Source organism: Xenopus laevis, chromosome 1S (assembly GCF_017654675.1).
Source record: "Xenopus laevis strain J_2021 chromosome 1S, Xenopus_laevis_v10.1, whole genome shotgun sequence".
Classification (NCBI taxonomy): Eukaryota; Metazoa; Chordata; class Amphibia; order Anura; family Pipidae; genus Xenopus; species Xenopus laevis.
In genome coordinates, this window is record NC_054372.1 from 136,714,554 (window position 1) to 136,740,005 (window position 25,452).

At 34.7% G+C, this 25,452-nt stretch overlaps 1 protein-coding gene across 2 annotated transcripts in view; it reads left to right on the plus strand.

Moving 5' to 3' along the window:
• LOC108707086 (beta-adrenergic receptor kinase 2) overlaps positions 1–25,452 on the plus strand; it is a 111,130-nt gene that overhangs the window by 66,079 nt on the left and 19,599 nt on the right. For both annotated transcript variants that reach the window (XM_018244037.2, XM_018244038.2), the window contains exons 4-11: positions 2,736–2,837; positions 3,720–3,794; positions 9,945–10,006; positions 11,725–11,776; positions 13,655–13,746; positions 14,072–14,171; positions 19,198–19,276; positions 21,570–21,700. In XM_018244037.2, coding sequence (XP_018099526.1) covers positions 2,736–2,837; positions 3,720–3,794; positions 9,945–10,006; positions 11,725–11,776; positions 13,655–13,746; positions 14,072–14,171; positions 19,198–19,276; positions 21,570–21,700 — 693 coding nt within the window. The remainder of the gene's footprint in view (positions 1–2,735; positions 2,838–3,719; positions 3,795–9,944; positions 10,007–11,724; positions 11,777–13,654; positions 13,747–14,071; positions 14,172–19,197; positions 19,277–21,569; positions 21,701–25,452) is intronic.

Sequence of the window (25,452 nt, forward strand, 5' to 3'; positions counted from 1 at the left end):
AAGCAAATATTGATTCCAAATACCACTCTTTACTGCTCATACATCATACTAATGACTTCAGTGGCATCCACCTGTTATTGTACACACTGAGACAGATGTTAGCCCCAAAACACTGTTTGGCATTCTTATGGGGGAATGTTCTATGTTTTGCTAGCGCAAAAAACCTGCGCAGAGATGCTTGCAAATGTTAGCGGTCATGTTTGCTTCCTTTTTGACTGATTAAAGACCTCAACAATTTCATCACAATGTTTGCGAACTTTTCTGCACAAGAATATTTAACGAAACTCCAGAGCAGGTGTTAACTCTAAACCTTTGCTTAGTGAAAATGCGCAGTGTAATATTCGCCAGCGAATGCTTTTACATTGCGAGCAGTGCTTAACATTCGAACAGGCGCAATTTTAAATAATGCTTGCAACTTTTAATTACATTCCCCCCCTTAGAGTATAGCAGAAAGAAAGCAATGTCTGACATTAGCCGAAGTGTTCTTTTTGTTTTTTCTAAAATAAAGTAAGTTTATAAATCTGTTGCAGTGTGAAACTATATCTCTTATACTAAAAAGGATCACTTTAAAAATATGCAACACATGACAATTTTCCACAGAGATAAAAGCACCATTTAGATTTATTGACCATTTACTCTATTTTTTTATGTAATTCAGTAGCAGAATCTAAGGATTTTCTTTCTGCTCCAAGGTCTTGAAAGATGACCTCTATATATAGATCATACAAAATGACAGCTTGTACTCTTCTCATCCTTGAGAAATCTCATTAGTTCACCGTTATTTGTGTGCTACAGTTTATTAAATGAGAGTCAAGTGGAAACATCTCTGTGCAAAATTAGAAATGGCCAATGAGCTTATACGCATCTGACCTACTATATTACTTAAGGGCATCTATAAAACCGGCAATGAGTCGGTCTCTTTCCATTGTTTATTCATTTAAGTTGTATTGCCATTCACTAGTCTTTCAATTGTAATGAACTTATTGATTTTGATCTTTTGGGAAATTCTGAAAGTCATGGTTATCTCATGAGGCTAATTTGAAAATGCAATAGATGTTTTTTTTTTTTTAACCTTTCTGATAACTGTAAAAATCGAAGAGATACTTGATTTTTTTTTTTGTCATCTTCACCACACGCTCATGTGGATATTTAGTTTCTATAGAAACTTACAACTCAACTATATTACAAATGAATTAAGGGAGGGGGAAAAATGAAATGAAAATTAGCCTGTCATGGAAATATAACATTAATTACTAATTAATACAAATCATCAAATACCTAGAACTCATTAAAGTTTACAGTATAACACAGAGGGGCAGATTAACTAAGCTAGAGTGAATGTTCAAATTTCAAAAACTTCGAATTTCGGAGTAAATTTTTGGGTACTTCGACCATCGAATAGGCTATATTCGACCATTCGACTTCGATTCGAATGATTCGAAGTAAAAATCGTTCGACTATTCGACCATTCGATAATCGAAGTACTGTCTTTTTAGAAAAAACTTTGACTTCATAATTCGCCAAATTAAAGCTACCGAAGTGCAATGTTAGCCTATGGGGACCTTCCACAGCATTTTTCTAATTTTTTTTGGTCGAATAAAAATCCTTCGATCGATCACTAAAAATCGTTCGATTCGATCGATTTAAATGATTTTTTGTTGAAAAAACTTCGAATTCGATATTCAAATTCGAAGTTTTTTAATTCGATGGTCGAATTTCGAAGTTTTTTGTACTTTGAAATTCGACCCTTAGTAAATCTGCCCCTTAGTGGCAGATTTATCAAAATGGGAGATTAGAGCAACTCACAGTAAAAATCACTCAATGGGAGAAAGGAATGAATAGAAAGTGGGTGAATTTTTTTTTTGTGGTAGGATCTAATTTCACATTTTGATAACTCTTTCCTTAAAATAGACTACCAGCAGACAGCAGGGAGGGCTTATTATGCAAAGGTGATGGAAGGAGGTCTTGGTCAATGCAGAATACTATTGATCCGTTAGTACTTTAGTTTTTAGGGATGCATGATATCCGTATTTTTTGGATTCAAATGAATCTTCTGCCAATAATGTGGCTGAGTACAAACCCTAATTTGCACATTGCATTTGGAAGTAAATGTGTTGTGTTGAAAAATATTGTAGCCATTCATTGTGCAGTACTTAAGGATTTGACTGACTAAATATGAAGGATCCAGAAGAATACTATGTAAGGGCAAGGATTCAGCTGAATCAAGTCCTGGATCTGCTGCATCCATAAAACAGGCAAAAGAGATTTTTAATGCCATTTTATACAGGTATGGCACCTGTTATCCAGAAATCCGGATATAGGATATTTCTGTAATTTGGATAGTCATACCTTGTGTATACATACTTATTCTTTATTGAATCAGTTGAAAGAGTAAGTTCTATTAGTCTCTTGCTATATGTTTTATTATTCTGTTGTTATATTGCATGACCTTTAAATCAAATTTGCATGTGTAACAGTTTCTTAAGCTTGTAAACCTGCCCACTGTTGTAAAAAAAATTTAACAACAGGCAAAGGCCATAAGTTATTGGAGGATTATATTTCTACGGATATTGTAATGCATTTTAGATTCACTTTCAAACTTATTATAAAAAATTCTTAGGATATCACTGTTCTCATAATACTGAAAGTTAATTTTAAAGTGAAGTACCATATAAACATAATGTAACATTATGCTGTTTGCACAAACCAAGACTGATACCTTTCTTCCATTTTAGATAAAAGAATATGAAAAGCTGGATTCTGAAGAAGATCGCCTTTGTAGAAGTCGACAGATTTATGATACATATATAATGAAAGAGCTCCTATCCTGTTCACATGTAGGTATTATCTTGAAATGGAAACATTTTCAGGTTACACAATGCATAATGTGTTCTCTTAAGTCTTTAATTGTGCAATTAAAGGACAAGAGAAACCTGTTCAAGATTAAGGGGGTTATTAACTAAAAACTGAAAATTTCTCACTATTTTCTTAAAACCACTTAGACCAAACTCCCATCCACATTTTTACTGTATTTATCAATAAATTAACTAAAAAAATCTAGTATGGAACAGTTACTAAAATGAAAATTGAAGATACTACTTGACTTCCTAAACCACTTGCATTCTGTATCTATACTCATTAGAACTATATCTGTTAGACACCATCAAACTTCTTTTAACCCTGTAGTATGAAGATGTCACGGAATGATATTCACAAAGTGACCAATCAGATGGTTTCTTTCAAACAGGCAACCGGTAAATTCTACCTGCAAATTGGTTGCTATGGGTCACATTCGACCCAATTAAAACATCAATTCCAATGGAAAACAATTTTAAAAAATGTTTAATACAGTACAATTTTAAATATTCTCAAGCTTAGTTTGACTATACTTTGTGTTTCATATTCAATTATGATTTTTATATCTATTCACATTATTTTCCTATAATGTGGCTTAGGTTGCACAGATCTTTCATATAGGCTTTTTATGTACAGCCTATAGCCTACATCTTTGTCTAACTTTCAAAGTTTGACCACTGTTAGAGGGGTAGTCTTAGAATTATAAATGATATAGATTTTAAATGTCTTAATAAGTACAGCCATGTATCTATGACACAACAATACAGCTCAGTATTCCTTTTGTTGGAATACTTTTTAAAAATATATACATCTAAAATTGGTTTGTATTGATAATTTAAAAAATGCTTTCTTCTTTTTCACAGCCATTCTCTAAGCAAGCTGTAGATCATGTTCAAGCCCATTTAGCTAAGAAACAAGTGCCACCTACATTATTTCAGGTAAGCACGTTTTTTTTCTTTCTTGTGTGATGTAATACTGGCATTTTGGGCAAGTATTTTTCTGATATCCAAACCCAAACTTATAGATGGTGATGTTTGCTGCTTCATTTAAGGAAACATCTTTTTCCAATTTTGGTTATCTTTATACCACTTCAGTCAATGCTTGCCTTTGCTATGGTGTCCAAATTCTGGCCCTGATTTTGGCCAAATATGTTTTGGGATCTGGTTAGTATTTTTTTTGTTGTTGTTTTATAATGTGTTTATTAAACATTCAAAACATACAAATGTGTTTAAGTGATATAAACCTCACTTTATTAATTTAAAAAACGTGTTCATAGTGTGAGTGCCATATAACATGCTGCTGTCTATTACTTGGAATTCCGTACAAGCACTCGGGTAGTGTCTTTCTCTAACTGTGTGCTACCTATCTATAGCTATATATATTTTTGAATATAAAAAGTATCAGTGTAAAACATCTAACGGTAATTTAACAAATCAAACTAGATGACTCACATGAGAATCAGTCTGTTTCCATAATCAGGAGATGCTGAAGTGTGTTGACAGTAACCAAGTTATCTGGTGACTCCTGGACCGGATCTGGACTATGTGCCCACCAGGCAGCAAATCCCCCTCTGCGCCGTCCCCCACCCTGCCAGCGCATATCTGGTTTACGCACATTAATTCTTTATGCGATCAAGTGGGGGGAGGTCAGGAGAGGCAGTTGTGTGGAATGGGTCTGGGCTGCTCCTTGAGGGCTCGATTAGTGGTGTATTCTCTTCCTGTGAGAGGGGCAGAATATACATATGCATTTCTGTGATAAGTGAATTATTTTGTAAAAGCTCTGTGTCATACCAGATAGTATTATGCAGAGGGTATATTAAGTTTTGGGTTGGTCAGGAGAGGTAGGCAATATACCCAGTGTGAGAAAAATGTTGCTGCAGCTAAGTGGTTGATTTAGTTTGTTAAAAACGGCCCATTAAGTATTTTGTTAATTTAAATGCAATGCTTTATTCAATTTGTTCCAGCAAAAGGTGTACAATATAATTTGCTCAATCTAACATAAAACGAAATGCTTAACTAAAAAGCTGCAGTATTTAAACAAGCACCCTGCCTAAATGCCTATATGTGTGTACGTTTACGAAACATGCAAGCCAGAGTTACTTCAACCTTCACTTTAAAATTACGCATTTCAGTGGACATCACAAAATCCTTTGGAATGTTATACAAATATGGGATCCGTTATCCGAAAACCCGTTATCCAGAAAACTCCAAATTACGGAAAGGCTGTCTCCCATAGACTCCATTTTATATACAAAATAATACAAATCCAAATAATACAATTTTTTTTTTTTATAATACAAATTTTTAAAAATAATTTCCTTTTTCTCTGTAATAATAAAACAGTATCTTATAATTGATCCAAACTAAGATATAATTAATCCTTATTTGAAGCAAAACCAGCCTGTTGGGTTTATTTAATGCTTAAATGATGTCTTACTAGACTTAAGGTATGGAGAAAGGATTACAATTACAGAAAGATACATTATACGGAAACACCCTGGTCCGAGCATTCTCGATAACAGGTCCCATACCTGTACCTCCATAGTTATTAAAATAATGTTAAAATATTCATTGTATGCAGTTTCAGTAGCAATAACTGGTTTCTATGGCTGTGCGCTTTTTTTTTTTTTTGCTTTGTAGCTTCCCTTTTTTCTAATATTTATATCCCAAATGTGTTAACTTTTTTTTTCTTTAATTCATGTCCAGATTCTTCAACCTTTTAGCAGTCCATTAAGACTCCTGGCATTACAGTCCATTAAGACTTCTGGCATAACAGTCCATTGAGATTTTTTTACATTTTGCGCTTTTTGTTGTAATACTACTCTATGGCTAATTACATAGTTTCCGTTTCTTTTTGTCAGTCTGGTTGGCCTGATAAGTATAAGGCTAGAATAAACCAATTTTTGGATCTAGATACACTAACAATTAAGATGGATTTGTATGACATAAATTGTCATTTATTTACACCTTGCATAATTATTTCATTGAAAAATATTTTCATTGTGGCAGGAGTCTTGCTTTTTAATGTAATATGTTTGTTTTGACCTCTGTTGTATTAGCCATCGTTTATTATCTAACCACAATCCAGCCCGATTAATTCAGTTTAGCCTTAAAGAATGCATATTCATTGCAGAGCTTAATAAGTAGAATATATGCTGTAGTATATGCATCAATCTTTTATTTTTTTTATAATAATGTATAAAACATTTACTGATCATTGTTTTGTTTTTAGAATTTGCTAAACCAGCTCAGTTAATGCAAATAGACATAATGAACTAGGTATAAATAACACTCTACTTTCCCTTCTTTGTTGTGTTTGTTTTGGCTTAAATACAGGCAAAAGTCCAAACAGTAGTTTATGCAGTTATCTGTGAACTGGTAATCTGATTATTACCCTCACTTTTTACCACAATTGCTCGCAAGAACAATTGTAGACTGGAAACCTAAAGCATTTTAATATTCCACGTTTACCCTGTTTAGTTCAATAAATAACAAAAACATTAATTTTTGCTGTTTTAAGGAAGGCTCGAGTCCTAGTCATCCCAAAAAGGGGGTATTTGTGCCCTTTTACCATGTGAAAACACATTAAGGACATTTTCATTTCTTGGTGTTATTGGTTCTTTAAAAATCACTATACAAAGTTCACTGCTAAAGTGATCTTTATCCACATGTTAATTACAACCCAGATATGCCCCTGGAAATTTGTTGATGGTATACATATCATTGGCCTCATCCCTTTTGGTCCCTCTTTCTAGGAAAGCTCATTTGAGGCATGTGAAGATGAAGTTTATATAAATATCATATAAATATATCTGGCCACCAATATAAAATGTGTAATTTACTTTATTTAAACCTTACTACCTTTTTGTTATAATAATACCAATAATAGTAACAAGCTTATATACACTATTGCATTTTTGCATGTGCTCTGTAATAATGCCTACACTGGCAAATAGATTTTTTTTTAGCTGAAGAAACAGATTTGCAGGAATAGATTAATGCACAGGCATGTGCTCAATTATAGAAGTGTTTATTGGAAATGAGGCTTAAGGAAGCTAGCAAAGCACAATGACACATACAGTACCTAAAATAGCTGCTCTCAGGATGTCCAACATTATCTAATAAGCTGCCCTAAGCACACCGCCCAAGGCTTGATCAGTTCACAGCCTGACAGCTGTTTACCTTCAGTTGTTTTTCATCCATCAGTGAATATCAAATGAGTTGGGGAAACACTCTGCAGATGGAACATTCTTTGGGCCTATATTTCATTATTTTTCCTCTGTCTTTCCTAGGGGGGCACACGTACTAGAAGTTAATTCCCTTTAGGAGGCAGGCCATTCAAAACAAGAAATCCATCACTCCACTTATAATCTTGGCTCTGTGTCTTGCTTTTCTGTGTTTTTAGTTCCCTTTTCTGAGGTGGGGTCATGGCATCCATCAGAGGGTTATATTTTTGCTTATTTGAATTTCTTTTAAGTTGTTTTATTTTAATTCCTTTCCTTCAGGACATATGACCAGGGTTCCCTGATCCTATTTTTATTTTATTCTTTTTTATTCTATTATTGAATTATTGTAAGACCCCTGTTTTGTTATAAATTAATGTGAATAGCTGTCACTATATAAATAGATGATGGTGACATTGGCACATTTAGTCTGAGATACCATTGTAGTGGCAAACGGAAGTTAAGTGCTGCCAGTAGCATCTGAAGGAAACTGCTTTCCTCTATACAGCCAGGGACTGACAGAGGGAAGAACTAAGGCATGGAGGACCCGTGGAATCTCTGCTGTTACCTTTCTTTCTTTTTACCCAGTGCTAAACTTTAAACGAAAAGAAGCTGCATTTGCTAGACCTATTCAGAGCATTGAAACTTAGTCCATTGGCACGTCTTGGGTGTGCAAAAAATTTCATTTGAGAAACTGTGCAAGGTTGCAACTTGATTCACCCCTTGAGGTTGGTGTTCTAGTGTTTCAATACGCTATGTTTGGCAGGAAGGTACTGCAGTGGTGGGGCCATAAGTTCCATTTCCTTCCTGCTGGACTTCTAGTCATAATGGCATTGTGGTGTCACTTTTGGTGCCTGTGCCCTACTAGGAAAGACAGACAAAAGGAGTCTATGGATGCAACTTTTACTTCTCAGAGCACCAATTATAGTACTTGGCTACAAATTATTTTCTGTATGTCATTGATCCCCATTAGCTGTGTTCCCATGATATATTGCTTTGATTGCCCTTATAGTATTTTTATTCTATAAAACTTTGTGAACATCATGCCCAAATATTTAATGTACAAATAAGTGTGCATAGGTACAACTATTTCCCCCAATATTTGGAAAAATCAAAGGTGAAAGACATTCCTCTGCAGTGCAGTTGGGACACTCATTGATGTGATGCTACAAAAGACAACATGATGCAAAAATGCTCAGCTTCTGGAGTAAAATAGTCCATAATGCACTGATACTGCCTAGGCAACCCACATGCAATTGATAGTGAATTAGGCACCATTGTTGCTTGGGGGAGTAGTTTATGTGAGTAATTGCACTTGTGATTATCACAAATGCCATTAGTTGCATACAACTATTTTGTTTGTGTAAACTTATTTGCTGCTTATTTCAGGTCGCCTAATTTTCCTATTTTGTCAGGAATGGATGGATGGGCATATTAATTAAATGCTCTCTTATGAAGCTGTTGCCATGAAAACCATGAAACATTAAAAACTATCCTTTTAAAAGTTATCCCTGTTTGTATACTTTAGTTATTCATTAAAACCTAAATCTTTCTTACTGCACCCCAAATATCATAGCTAGGACAATAGCACTCAAGGTTATTTTGAACAGACACAACTGCTGTCTCATTGTGAACATTATGTGGGAAGTTGGGAACTGTTGGGTTAATTATTATCAAGCTCTATAAAAAGATGGTGCTGGAATTCACCACATATCACTTAAACGCTATGCAACACTGGGTAAAACCACATGTATTTATTAAAGGGCATGTAAAGGCAAAAATTTAAAATCCCATTTTTACTTTCTTTAATGAAAAAGAAACCTATCTCCAATATACTTTAATTAAAAAATGTTTACCGTTTATATAAGAAACCTGACTGTATGCAGTGAAATTCTCCCTTCATTTACTGCTGTGGATAGGAATTGTCAGATGGTCCCTAACTGCTGAGCAGGGAAACAATCATACTTATGAACAGCAGGGGGAGCCCCCGCCTTACTTTCCAGCCATGCAGAACTCAAGCAGCTTTGTTTATGACGACCCCTAAGCAGCCCAGACCACACTGAGCATGTGCACAGTCTTAGTCTTGCAAAGATGTTTAACAAAGTTATAAGATGGTGACCCCCTGTAGCCAACTTTGAAAGCATAAATTATTTGTTTGATTAGTCTTGTGGTGCAGTAAGTTCATGTTTATATTTAGTATGCAAAATACAGCATTTCTAGCCTTATTCTATTTTAGACTTTACATGCCCTTTAAGGTGTGTAATGAAAGTGAAGCGTAGTATATACAGTACTTCTGATATCAGCTGTGTAATCATAATAAGTTTAAAGTTGTTGCTTTTTGCTCACAAGATTTTTTTCTTGCCACTGGTAACTTTCTAATGAATTCTGCCTGTTAATTTAATAAATGAACAACACCGCTTGATAAATAGCACTTTTATGCCACTTATGACATTGTCTTTTTGGTGTAAAACATTTTACACAGTTTGGTGAATTGACTTTATTAACTGCCCAGTATGCCATTGCCATTATAGCTGCATGATATGAACTGCCTGTTACACTAACCCAACGTAGTGGTAATTATGAAATAAGTATTAAGTTGGTAAAAGATCCTCATAGAAACTGGTATAGCTGTTTAATTGTGCTTGATACTACTATTTGTGTAAATCGTAAGAACGTTAGTTCTTGAAATATTGTTTTAGCTTGCAGGTTTGATGCAATGTTACCGGCAGTGCTGATCATAGCCTCACTTTGTATCTTCAGGTAGTTGCTGGCTTAGAAGCAATATAGATATAGATTAATGTGAAGAAAATGTTTTTATTTTTAATGGCATGTCTTTTACCTTGTGTTTTGTGCTGGTCTATTTCAGCCATACATAGAAGAAATATGTGACAGCCTTCGCGGGATTATATTCCAGAAGTTTATAGAGAGGTAAAAATGTATAAATGCTTACATACAAATTTTACATGCATGCTGTAAAATGTAAGGTCCCAGACAAATGTAAGGATGTATATCACTAAATGTCAGCGCTGCGCAATATGTTGGCGCTTTAAAAAATACTTGATAATAATAATAATTAGAGGTCTACATCCAGATAGACAGTCCTACCACAAGTGCTCAACTGCCATTCATACGTGTACCATTGACATGAAACACTGCACTTATGTATTTAAAAAGGTTGCAATGTGGGCCCAGCAGCCCTTTGGCCATCTTTGTTTGTGTGTCTTTTCACCATTCACCACTATCCTAGAAAAAAACATATTTTATTAGAAATAATATATATTCTGCAAAATACTGGACAGCCGTTGCAGTTAAAGGGGTTGTTCACCTTTGAATTAACTTTCAGGGGCAGATTTACGAAGTGTCGAAGTGAATTCGAGGGAATTTTTCGAAGTAAAAAAATTCGGAATTCAAAGTAATTTTTTGGATACTTCGACCATCGAATAGGATACTATGACTTTGAAATTTACTTCAACTTCGATTTGAAGTAAAAATCGTTTGAATATTCCACTATTCGATAATCGAAGTACTGTCGAAACCTGCCGAAGTGTTATGTTAGCCTATGGGGACCTTTTACAACATTTTTCCAAGTCTTTACACATTGAATAAAAATCCTTCGGTTGATCGCTAAAATCGTTCGAACCGTTCGATTTTTATTCGACTGCAGCATTGCCAAATTTGTTGCAAAAACTTCGAATTCGATATTCGAATTCAAAGTTTTTTAATTCGATGGTCGAATTTCGAAGTTTTTTGTACTTCGAAATTCGAACCTTGATAAATCTGCCCCAAGTATGATGTAGAGAGTAATATTCTGAGACAATTTGCAATAGGTTTTCGTTTTTTTATTATTTGTGTTTTTTGAGTTATTTACCTTTTTTTTTTTTTATTAAACAGCTCTCTAGTTTGCAATTTCAGCAATCTTTTTGCTAGGGTCCAAATTACCCTAGCAAACATGGACTGATTTGAATAAGATACTGGAATATGAATAGGAGAGGCCTGAATTAGTGATGTGCGGGTCGGGATTTTCCCGACCAGCACCCAAACCTAACCCGCCCTCCCTTGGAGCATGCCCGTCTGCATCCGTCTTCCGTGTTGCTTTTATAGACCCGCGCCTCCCCGCCTATGACGTGACAAAAGGGACAGGGCAAACAGGCGCAGCATCTATAAAAGACTAACCCGGAAATTGGAAGCCAGCATTTGACGGTGGCAGGCGAGGAGAGCAGGAGAAGAACTCAACCCACACCTCCCCAGCACCCTCGAGGAAGAGTGCAAGGTCGGCCCGAACCCATGGGTCCCGCGGGTTATCAGGCCAGCCCACATATCACTAGCCTGAATATAAAGCTGAGTAATAAAAAGAAGCAATAACTATAAATTTGTAGCCTTGCAGAGCATTTGTTTTTTTTAGATGGGTTCAGTGCCATTTGAAAACTGGTAAGATTCAGAAAAAGAAGGCAAATAAGTCACTAACTATAAAAAATAAATAATGAAGAGCAATTGAAAAATTGCTTAGAATTTTAAGATATTAAAAGTTAACCCGAAGGTGAACCACGTCTTTAAATTGGTTTCCATATTAAGCTAGTCACTAGTTTTCAGTGAGGTTTCTATCCCTATACTAATCACACATTGAACAAATTTTTATTATTTTACAGTGACAGGTTTACTAGATTTTGCCAGTGGAAAAATGTGGAGCTAAATATTCATGTAAGTACAAATCAATCAATCAAGTACAAATTTTGCACTGGTTAGACTTACAGGATAAGGAAAAACTGTAGAAAAGATCCACATGTTATCAACCAATTCTGATTAATTTCCAAGCTGCTGCAACCATTAAAGCACCTAGAGAGTTCTGTTGCCCACGCTACTTCTGAGAAAGATGTGATAAAACCAGCTGCGTAACTATAGAGAAAGCAGACCCCGTGGTCTGGAAATTTCTCTACCCAGCCACTTTTTAAAGGAACAGTCCAGTGTAAATATAAAAAAAACTGGGTAAATAGATAGGCTGTACAAAATAAAACATGTTTCTAATATAGTTTGTTATCCAAATATTTAATCTATAAAGGCTGGAGTGACCGGATGTCTCACATAACAGAACAGAATACAACTTCCTGCTTTTCATCTCTTTAACTCTGAGTTACTCAGTGGAAACCAAGAGGGCTGCAAAGCAGGAAGTAGAGTTCTGGCTATATTGTTACACATCCAGTCACTCCAGCCTTTATACATTATATTTTTGGCTTACTGACTATATTAAAAAAAATATTTTATTTTGCACATCTGTTTACCCAGTTTTTATTTTTATACTAAATAATTACTTTAAGTTTACATTAAACGCATCCACTGCAGCACTCATGCTCACAATCAAGTTGTGGGGGGGGCTGGCAGGGGGGTGCTCTTATGGTTGCTGTGCGCGCCAGGGACCCCTCCTTGTAGCAGGCCCGTCGCCACTGGGCAAAACTCAGGCAATTGGAAATATGGAGTAGTTTTCCCTCAAGATACTAACCAAAACTGATAAATCATTTTTGCGATTAAAATTATAAACAAAAAGTATGTTTAGCCCTGTTTGCCCAATTCACTTTAAGAAATAACAAGACAATTCATTTTTTGTGATAAAAACAATAGAAAAAGCTCAAGTTAAGCAGTGCGGTATACTGCTACTATAAAAGAAATTGAAGTCAGGAAATTATTTGTAAATTTTGTAAATGCCAATTGTAAACTATGTAGAGGATTTGATGTAGTAGTGTTTTTTCCTACCTCATCCCTCTTCTAAAGAAAGTTGTTTTTTTTTTTCATTTGATGGAGGCCATATGACCTCTGTTCTTAAATAACACAAGTCAGTTACAGTTGCATGCTCTAACCCTGCATTAAAGAACATGTAAATGCTATTTCACTATATCCTGGGCTGGTGCTCATTTTTTGGAGAGCATTGGCCTGTGGAAAAAAGTCTGTACTGGGGGATACCTAATATTTTAGCACCCCCCCCCCCCCCCAGTGAAATAGACTTTTCATGTCCTTCAGTGGGTGTACGTTTATTTTCTGTATAACTACTTTAGTCTTCTGCCAATGTGTTAATTTCTGTTTCTGGTAGCTGTAGATACAGTATATATTGCCATTGCATTGTAATAATGCCCATACATGAAAGATCTTTTCATTTGCCAAGGAGCAGATGTTTGCCCATTTTTGCCACCAAAGTGGTCATCCTTGGGCCAACAATAGAATCAGTGCATATGTTAAAAGGATTGTGGGATCTTTTAATTTCATGCATGTTTAAAAGTTATTTTGATAAATAAGAGTATGTGATTGAGTGTTAACACCAAGAAATGTCTATAAATCACATTTTTTGAAAAAATTTAAATGTTCACAAAGTTTCAGACAACAAGCTTCTTATTTTTTTTTTTTGAAAAATGTGATCATGAGCAAAAAAAGCAAAAAAAACCCCTCTAAAGACCTAATTATTCATGTAAGTTATTTTTATAACATTAATTGACTCATAATGGGTAAATGGTACTGTTATTAAAGAACAATGAAAGAGAAATTCATGCAAATAAACACCTAACTTTATTTCTTGTAATGGCTCCATACCAGTTGACCATGAATGACTTCAGTGTTCACCGAATAATTGGAAGAGGTGGATTTGGAGAAGTATATGGCTGTCGAAAAGCAGATACTGGTAAAATGTAAGTACACTTTTATGAGAGTGATAACAAATTTGGGTTATTATGTCCAACAACCTTAGTTGAAGACATACCATTGTACTGTGCTTAAGTTCAGCGTCTTTAGCCAGTTTTGATGGTCAGAATCAATTAGAGTGGTACTCAAATATCTCCTGGTTACAGAAGTACTCCTTCCCATTTTTTGTTTAATTTACCATAGGCCAATCCAGTTTTTTTAAGGAAGTCTCAGTCTATCTATCGAGTGTCATGTGTATGGAAATATACACCTTGTGTAGCAGTTCGTTTTAAGGCAGAATACATTTATTACCATGTTTTTTTGTTATTTTAGGTATGCAATGAAATGTTTAGACAAGAAAAGAATCAAGATGAAACAAGGAGAGACACTGGCCTTAAATGAAAGAATCATGTTATCCCTGGTCAGCACAGGAGTGAGTATCCACTGAAATATATCCCTTTCTGTTAAGCTGAATCCCCACAAGCAATACAAAGATTAGTACTGAGTTTCAGGAGGGTTAAGACTGACACCATATATCAGAAATGCTTTGAAGGACTCTTAGGGAAGAATTGCACTTTAGATTCACAATAACTGCATTATGTTCAGCATAAAATTGTCTTCCATTGCTATGGAGACCAAGGATGTTTGCAGAATTGTGAACTCTTTGCTGTTTAAACAGGTCTACTGTTGTTGATCAAAACACAGTTCTACCTATGGATAATCAAAAGGGCTTAATAAAAATACATTTAATTTTAAACAGCTTAGTTTATAGCAGTCCTTATTTTTTGTGATAGTTCCAATCATTTTCCCCAGAGTACTATATGGATCTTGATTTTGAACACGCTAATATGATCTCATTTTGATGTGGTGTGTCGGCACTCATAAAATATGTAGGTACAGGTATAGGATCCGTTATCCGGAAACCCATTATACAGAAAGCATCGAATTACGGAAGGTCTCCCACAGACTCCATTATAATCAAATAATCCACATTTTTAAAAATGATTTCCTTTTTCTCTGTAATATTAAAACAGTACCTTGTACTTGATCCAAACTAAGATATAATGAATCCTTATTGGAAGTGGAACCAGCCTATTGACTTTATTTAATGTTTGCATGATTTTCTAGTAGACTTAAAGTGGACCTGTCACCCAGACACAAAAATCTGTATAATAAAAGTCCTTTTCAAATTAAACATGAAATCCAATTTCTATTTTTTATTTAAGCATTCATAGCTGTTGTAAGCTCATTTAAAAACCTCAGCTGTCAATCAAATATTGTCTGCCCCTCCTCTATGCCCGTGGCATAGAGGCGGGGCAGACAATTACTTTCACTTTCAATTCAGCACTTCTTAGATGTCACTGCTCTCCCCACATTCCCCCCAATCTCTTCACTATTTAATTGTGTAACCAGGACATGGGGATGGACATTGGGTCCCCCATTCTGGTGCACAAACAAGATTCTGAGATGATACAAGACTTCTCTTAATAACAGTGTCCACAAAATGGCTCCTGCCTGCTTGTTATAATTATGAATTCCCAGACTGATGGAAACAAGATTCAAATAATTTATATAGTGTAGTTAAAGTTCATTTTCCTTGACTAATCTGATAAAATAGGATTTTGAATAATTTTTTTGGGTGACGGGTCCCCTTTAAAGTATGAAAATCCATTATCCGGGAAAAAGCCAGGTCCCGAACATTCTGGATAACGGGTCCCATACTTGTACTTTTAATGCAGCAACTGCACATTAGCTTTGTTATCTGTTGTCGGCATTAGACATTCATAGTCTAATAAACTGAGTTTCTCCTGATAACTTTTGGACACCTTGGAGGGCACTGTTATTTGTACGTAGCAAAAAATGTTTAGTGGTCTCTTCCTGCAGACAGGAGGGAAACCTAAAAAGGAAGCATAACTACAGGTCCAAACTTTAGTTTTGTCACATCTTGCTCTCCTAACAGATTGTAAATATTCTGGTAAATTAACCAATATTGTTTCACTATTTCTATAGTGCAAGCTGAAGAAAATTGTAACTGTTATGCTAACCAGTGTCATACTTGTCCACAAATAGGAAACCCAAGACTAATGGAAAACTCACCTATATATATATATATATATATATATATATATATATATATATATATATATATATATATATATATATATATATATATATATATATATATATATATATATATAATATATATATATATATATATATATATATATATATATATATATATATATATATATATATATATATAGTTCCCACTCTGTGTGCTTCACCTTTTCCACTAGTTTTTATTAAGAATCTTTTTTCAGATACTTTCTTGATGTGCAATATAGTATTAAAATAATATGTTCTTGCCAATACATCTAACTGTTTGGTGATCCTGACAACAGCCGGGTAGTTATCCTTGATGGGTGGCCTATAGCTAATACATTTGTTTTATATAGATAACATGTAAAGTTATTTGTGTGGACATATCAATATTTGATCTTCATAGAAACGCTATCTAAAGATACAGATGATGTAAAACAAAAAAAAATTGACAATAATTTATTCAACAAAAAAAAATTAAGATATGCCGTTTCCTTACATGGAAATAACACCCTTGGTAATTACACCTCTGGTACTAATACCTGGCATTAACAGAAACAACCTCAATTACATTGATGTCCAGTTGTTCAGCAATCTTACTAAATCTCTTTCTAGACTTAAAGGCATATATAACCTTCTTGTTAAATGTCTCACAGAACTAGTTCATTCTACGCATGGTGATACCACACATTTCAACAAGAGGAGCAAGAGCAAACTAGCCTAAGGGGGAGAAGAGCAAACTAGCCTAAGGGGCCTATTTATCGTGCTGTATAAAAAAAGTGGAGGATGACTGATGTTACTGATGATGTCGACCATAGCAACCAATCAGAAATTTGCTTTTGTTTTTCTAACTTGTAGGTGACTGTAGAAATGTAATTGCTGAAAAACATTATGTTTTTCTCCAATGTTTAACACAGCATGATAAATAGGCCCATTAATGTGAAAGTGAAATTATAATTACTTGCAACTGAATTGTACCCCACTCAGTCTGTTGGTCCCATCCTTGAGTACCTGTTGAGTACTGTCACAGCACATCAGTGCATTATGTTACAGAGCAGGGTTCATTATCTAATTTGAGTTTGAAACAATTACTCGTAGAACCACCCAGCAACAATTATTGTAAATCCCTGTAAAAGCTCTCAGAATGTTTGTTTGCCATCCATCAGTTATTCTGTAGTATTACAGCAGACATTTAATACACTGTCGTTTTTGCACTGTACTTTTCTTCATGACCGATTGGAAATTTATATCAGTTAGCAGGAGGAAGGTACATAAGATAATTATTCTTAAAATGTAGTTATTTTACGATCTTGTTATTTAACATTCTAGAGAAACTCATTTTAATTGGTAATTAATTAGTAATTAGCAATGATTAGAAGATCACGGCAGGTGATTATTTTTATCCTATTTTTGATTAACTTATGTTAAATTTCGTTTACATTAAAACAATTCGTTTTTGCTACAATGCCATTTCTTGCATCGTAATGGGTGCAAGAAGTGAAGTATGTGACTATTAATTTTATCTTTAGCACAAATGGTAATTATTTTCTAGTCTGCAGAAATTGTGGCTAATTAAGGTTAATATTTTACAGTAAATTTTTATGATAAACAGTAATCACATAATAATATGGTCTGGGATGGGAGGGAAGTGAGAAAGAAATTGTAAGGGAGAAGAGAGAAGCATTAATACAATTTACACATTTACTGCAGACTACAAAATGAATAAATGTGGTATGTCGGTTCATTTTTTGTTTCCATTATAGCTGTAGCTACCAAATTTGCATGGTTGCCTCTCAGGAGGAAAAATGTCACCCTAAGACTTAAAGCACTCTGAAAATCACTTGGGAAAATATGTAACTAAATAAACTTACATCCTCCCGTTACTAAATATAAAGTAACATTCCAGACAAAAAACTAGCTTGTGGCTATTCTCACTTTGGTACAAAACAGGCCACAGATCTGTGCTGGTATATTTGAGTAGTAAATCTACTTTTCATCAATACTAATTTGTTTGTTATGACTAATTTGCCAAAACAAAGGGAATAATGAGGTTCTTTTGAGTTTTGTATCCCGAATATCTATTTTGATGTTGTAGCTAATAACGATGCCAAATAAAATGACTGTTTCTTTGGCCTAGTAGGATCTGGCCCCTAAACCTGTGTTTGCTTTAGTAGAAGTGTGCCTAGTAGGAACTAACCATTAAGCATATTTGTACAGTAGTGCAGTCTCAGCCACTGAAGGATTAATTTATAAACATGACACTGCCATGATTATATTTTGCCCTCAGGGAGGACTAACCTAAAAACTGGTGATTGTCGTTAGTACCCTTTGAGTCTGTGTGGAAAGCCTGGTAAATATATCACTGCCACAGTTTCAGGGAGGGAGGGACAGTTCGACAAATGTGTTAGTGCCATTAGTAAAATAAAGATTTTTTTATTGATTTTATCTGCATGTTTTCTCAGCAAGAAGAGATCACTACTGATAAATGGGTGGTGGTTTATGTTTGTGCTTCTATGTTGGTAGCTGTAACCCTAACTCAGAATTAGACAGGGGTCACAGAGAGAGAGAGAGACACTTCATGCACAAATGTTTCTTGTGTAAAATATGTGGAGCTACCACCATTGTTAGATATAAAAGTGTTGAGAGTGAATTTCACCCAAGTAGGGAGACAGCATATTTATTCTTCTAGATACACCAATGAGCCGAATTTGAAGGTCAATTATGATGAAAAGATGAAAATGTATTTTGCTGTCCTAGGTTTTAGGACTATGACTGAATGACTGATACACCAATATTTTTGTATATTTGTAACACTGCTGTCACCTGTCCAAAGGTTAGACCTCCAAGGGGGGCTTGAACTGAAAAAGTCCAAAAGCCACTGCTATATTACATGAGTCTTCCATTTTAAGGACAAGCCTGTATTATAGAAACATTGGCCCCCAGTTTTCTGATGTTCCTTGTATTACACACATACTGTTGCTTACCTGAGCCCACTTTCACACTAGTTTCACAACATTGTTCAGCATATTTTCTCTCCCTTTTGACCCACACTTGAACAATGTGGTTTTTGTCTTGTGTACATATGAGGGCAAATTTGCTACAAGGTCTAGTCACAGAAAGCAACGAATGAGCTGGTAACATCTACTGAGTTTAAAAGAAAATATCTTAGAGGTTGTTATGATGTATTGCACCTGGGCCTTTTATTATGTATTGTGTTGAGATTGTAAACTTACCAGAGCAGGGCATAACGGTAATATTACCAACAATAATATAAAGTCAAGCATGTTGAGAATGAAAGTTTTACAGTTGCATCACTATTTGAAATGATTTCATTAAATGCATTTTTTATGTATTTGCAGGACTGTCCGTTCATAGTATGTATGACGTATGCATTTCATACACCTGATAAACTCTGCTTTATCCTGGACCTGATGAATGGTAAGAAAATAGCATTTTTCTGTGCTTCTTGTTTATCCTACTACTGGCCTTCCTTACTGATTAACCCCAGTTTTGCCCATTTATCAAAGGTTGAATTTTTTTTTACTCTAATAAATACTAATATACTCTAATATACAATTCAACTGGGATGTTATTTAAGAAAAAATTTGAATTTCTAAATCTGCCCCTAAATGTGACCATACTGGACATGTGTGGGCAGTTGCAGGGCCCCTCAGACTGATAATCCTGTGATCCTTTTGAAAAATGTAGAATAGGTGCACTTACCTGGTTCCTTCTCACTTCCAGTTTGTTGGATCGGTTGGTCCCAACAAATTAAACAATACAAATATAGCCATTCCCTTGTATAGCCATGTAACCGTACATCAGGCTCACAGGTTAGCCACTTTGATACCATGTGGTTTAGGCCACCTTTACTGGGAGAAGTGGCTGAGATAAAATTCGGTGAATGCATAACCATCCCTGCATTCTCAGGAGCTCTGATATCACTAGCCCTATTGTTTGTGAAGATTCTCATTCATCCAGGTTGTGGTATATCTGTAGACATAAGCCAAATCATCTGGACATGCTGTGTTTTTCTTGAAGATGTTTCAATTCTAAATTGAGAAAGCCAGTAGGATGACTGGTGAAACGTCTTCAAGAAAAAAACAGCAAGTCCAGTAGATTTGACGTATTTCTACAGATACACTAGCCTTATTATCTGCCACCGTCATTGAGTGTTAGCTAAAAATACAGGGACATGCTCAGTGATTATAACTCTGCATTTCCTTAGCATGCAAATCAAACAACTGTAAACTACCGTACAACACATGTAAATATATGCATTATTTAGGCATCTTGTTAAGCTTAAGTGACACAGTTAAATACTATACTTAGACATTTCCATGTGCATAAATCTGTATAACAATACATTGGGTTTTGATTATTTGGCAGATCATAGAGTCTTCAAAAAAGAAAGCGCATTATTCCACCAGCTTTTTATTATATCTTCTTACTTACTTTAAAGGGTTATCACACTTCATTCACTGGTGCTTTTACTGGTCGGCAATGTTGTTAAATATACACACCTTCTATAGTAAGGGCAGCTAAGTGAGTGACCATACATATTAGGGTAGGATTTGAAGCTAATATGCTTTTCTAGTGGTATAAGCCAAGTGTTTTTTTTTCTTATCATTGCATTACTCATATATATTGAATAGTAACTGGTATTTTTGTTGGTTTTTGTCTTTGATATCATTATTATTATGTTGTTTATGCTCCTATTAGTTTGCTTTGTAAATGTTATCTGCATAAGCTGAAACTTTTTTGTGGGATGCCAATTGCAATAGACATTGAAAAGAAAACTAAAAGTCTCTTGAGCCTGAGATTCTTCCAAAATGCAGGAACTATATGAATAAAATAATAGTAGTACTAATTCAGTTTAACCTTGAATTTATAAGGAAAGAGGAGACAATTTGTCTCCTGCAAAGACAATGACTGCATTTAATCAGAACTCTAATTTTTCAAGGAGGCAATTTAAAGGGCATTATGTAATTATGAGGAGAAATTGTTTTGCTTTAGATGATCAGGATATTATTTTGTAATAAGGGAAACATCCTGAAATTTATTTTACATGCAAAGATGCTTGAAAGTTTGTGAACCGTTAAACATTTTCTATATTTTTATATGAATGAGACCTAAAACAACATCTGATTTTCAAACAAATACTAAAAGCAGATGACGAAAATCTAGTTAAACAAATGAAACACAAATTATTACATTTGGTTATGTATTTATTGAAAGAAATGATCCGAAAACGTTTCTGCGTTTGGCAAAAGTAACTGAATCGTGCTCTCAGTATTTGGTGGAATGTTTTGGTGTAGTAAATCTTTCACTTTATACTTACTTCATTGTGAGATATTCTTATTCAGTTTTAATGTTTATAGAAACGCAAGGAATTCATTTTTAGAGCATGGAATAGTTTTTGTAAATATAACGATCGCAACAGTCCAATTAGACCAAATCCCTGCACTTTTTTGCAGGATTCAGCCAAACTGAATCCGAACTCAATTGACTTTATAGCTCAGTATAACTAAAAGTGACCTTTTTTTTGTTTTTTTTGAAGATGATGCTAAATTTTACATGCATACTTTGATTCACAAATGCAGCTGCACTTTTATTGTGGTAAAATTGGAGTTTGGATAATTTCAAAAGTGTCCTATGTTTTACTCGGGGAATAATTGAATTACTTTTATATCTGTAAGGATTTCAATGTTCTGTCTTCTGATTGTTCCAGGTGGTGATTTGCACTATCACCTCTCACAGCATGGAGTGTTTTCAGAGAAGGAGATGATGTTTTATGCTGCTGAAATCATCCTAGGCTTGGAACACATGCACCACCGTTTTGTTGTCTACAGAGACTTGAAGGTGGGAAATAATCGAAATGTCTTGCATTATTATTTAAGCATATTATTTAAGCAGTACTCTATTTTGTTTCTGCATGCATTGGTCAGGTTACAAAACAGTAACAATAGAGTGTGTATTTTGATATAACCTAATCCACTCCACACTTATCTAGATAACTCTTGAATATTGAAATATTTAAAATAATTGGCTTATGACACAGCTGTTTAACCTGCACAAAAGCTCCGACATTCACTGTGTGCTCTCCCTCGTTGAGTTGAATTGGAAAGCCTTACATTTCCAGTACTAACAATTTTAATCATGACACTGCTAAAGCATTTTTGGAGTGGAAATGATGATTCGCATTCAAACCAGTTAAAAACAGTTGATATTCTGTTCTCCTCAGTTGAGATGTGACTCTTTGGCCATACATTCTATTAAGAAAATTGGGCAGTCATTTGCCCTAGAAGCAATTGTTCCTCTTTGTTGAAATTAATTATTTACCTGTGCCTAGTTAAACTTTCTAGTTAAACAACACAGGAACAACGTATTTACACATATTTCACTTTAAATGTAAATTTTAATTTAAGCTTTCAGAGATTCAAATATACTGTTTCAGAGGAATATTTGTTTTTCAGTGAAATGAGACAACTAACTGGTCAAGAAAGTCTGGATAATTTCACATAGGACTTTGTATATGATTTTTTTGCAAACATATTAAGCACTTCTCCGGTTCCTTCTTTTCAGTATGTAGACGTGTCAATGTTTTTTAATTTTTTTTTTAACTAATTATAGAATTTCTGCAGAATGTACTATTCCAATTATATGTATCTAGCAGCTCAGGCGAGTTCCCAAGAAGCAGCATAACTGCAGACAAAGATCCTTTTTTAGTTGGTTGCTGCTGTAAGCATAACATGTCTTATTTCCTATAAACTTTCCAGTATGCCAGTATTTAGTCCAGAGTATAAATCCTAGGATTTGTCAACTGTTGCAGTGAAACCATATGCTCAAAAAGTCAATGTCTTCCCATGCCTGGGTATTTCAGTACTCTCTTACTTGTGAGGAATTTACATTTGCTTATCATTCTTATTGAGAAAAATAAGCTATAAATGTTTGCATAGAATTCGTGGTGTGGAATATATTGTCTGTACTATCTGCACCTTTTTTAAAAAATTGGTTAATTGCATTAAGGCTTTGTTAATGTAACACACTTACTTGGAAGTATCCTAGAAGTGAGGTATGTTAAATGTTTTACATGCAGCAATCTAAGGGGGTTATTTATTAAAGTCCGAATGCCAAAATCTTGAACAAATTACTATAAAATTGGAATTTTTAGTGGAAAAAAAAAAAACTCGAAAAAAACAAAACCCCGGCATTTCAGACCTACTGAGGTTGTATGTAAGTCAATGGGAGAGATCCCTATCCTATTTGGAATTTTCCATGGTCTGTGCTGGAATTAGCTGGAAAATCTGACCTTTTTTTCCAGACTTTTCAGGCAAAAATCTGAAAAATTTGGGCTTTTCAGGAAAGAATCTGAAAAAATTGATTTTTTTTTGTTTGTCCCTTATCCAATTAAATCGCAATTTTTTTAATAATAAATAAGGTCCAAGTGTGGATTTTAGTTTGGGCAGAATTTTTAAATTAAAGTAATCACTAAATAAGGATAGTGAAAGGTTTTTCAGGTGACTTATCGTCTGCTAGTAGCACTGATTTGCTGTGGGTGACGCATCTCCCTGTGTGTCATTGCCCATAATGTCTTTTAGTATATTGATATGGGTAAGTATAGCAGATGTATTATGTTGTCACAGTCAGTGCTCCAATGCTTTATAAGTTGAGGAGAGTCAGAAGCCGTAACATATGGAAAAAGAAGATGTAAAGGATGTGGTGAATGTGGGCTAATGTCTGTTCATTCAGTGTCTGTGGATGTTGATATTTGCAGCATATCCGGATGCATGGGAATGGAACAAAAAACTAATAGACTCAAAAAGACTACTTTATTTTATAACAAGTATTGTCTTCTGTGGCTTAACATTCACATTTCCTGACACTCTTCACTCTAGTGTGTTATTCACTCAGGACAATTTCAGCATTTTCCCTTTGATGAAGACACTGAACAAGAATCTTCAAAGGCCTCATAAATGAGCTCCTTGTCATTAGCATGCCAACATTTAGCACCGTCAGCTCGATGGTCTTCAGTGTGATAACAAACTACATGCTAAGCATTGATTATCTGGGTCACTGGACAAGTCCTTATTTTTGAATTAGATAATACATTAGAACAAGACTGTTGTACAAAAATCCATACAGTTTTTTTTTTTTTTACATTATTCAAATTAATCTAAACCCCTTTTCTGGAAGTTTTTTTTTTTAAGAAAAAAAATCAATGCTCGTTGAAATTGAATCCATTTGTACTTTATTTATTATGGATCCATCGCTGCAGTAATATTCATTGAATTTAGTTGATGGAATGTAGTAGTAGTGTTCAGTAAGGATCAGTGGTATTTGTAAAACAAATTGCTTAATATCCACTACAATGTAGTAGTTTTTTAATAATATTTAAGACTTCCCCTTAATTATCTTTAAAAATGGTCCCCTTTGGAATACACACCTCCATAAAAATCACCTTCTATGCAAGTCACCCCCTAGTTCCGTTACACTGAAAAACACAAGGGGTTGCCAACTGCTCAAGGGAATCACTTCAAGTATTTTCATATTTTTGGCTCCAACATGGTGCATCTTACAGCTTGATGTACAGCAATAGTATTTAGACACTTGACCACTTTTCTGTTTTTAAAATTGGGATTGAGATTTTATTGGAAACACACCACTGTCTAAATCTAGGCACTGTTTTTTTATTGCACAGTCCAATCCCAACCCCAGACTGGTTTTGCTTTGATTGGGGGGAGTGTAGCATGGGCAGACGTAACATATCCTACACTGAATTTTAGTTTACAATATATGTTAAGTAGTTAAGTAACTAAATTGTAAGGAAGGAATAAGAAATGTGCTGCTAGCATAAGTATTCAGTTCCCATGTATTATATTTTTGTAGAACCACCTTTTTTTGTTACAGATTGTTCATATGTCTGATGAGTTTCAGAATAATGCCACAGATTCTCAATTGGATATGGTGCTTTGGTTATTAGTAAGATCCTGTGCCCAATCTACAAGTAGAATATGCAATTCCTTTCAGTTTGGGAAGTTGTCAGTCTGGTTACACTGTTAAAATTAAAAGTGATTTTGGTTAAAGTTAAGGCATACCAATTCCTCATTGAAACACAAGCTAGACATACAATTTAAGATACTACACCGTCTATATGTCATCTCATTACATTATACTGAATGGGAAATGTAGAGAGTATAAAGCTAACTTCTTACACATGAAATAGGCATTCCTCAAAAAAAGGGAGATACTGGAATAGAGTAGTGGAACTTATTCAGGAAAAAACTACTTTTCTTAAAATCCAAACGGCACAAATACGTCCATTAGGTAAAATAGATGAGCTGGTCCCCCACAATGCAGGCCGAGACCTTGGGAGAACTTCATTATACTATGCTAGAAAACAGGTTATATTATACTGTATGGGTGATACAGACATACTGGTGCAACTTAATAAATGCTAACCTACCACTAATACAATTCACTGAGATCTAACAAACGTAGGAATATCGTGAGTGATTGGAATTTTGATTGGAGTTGACACCTATTGCAATGGGTATATATAATGGGAATACTCTGTATACTATTCCTATACATGTGAATGCATCATAGTATTG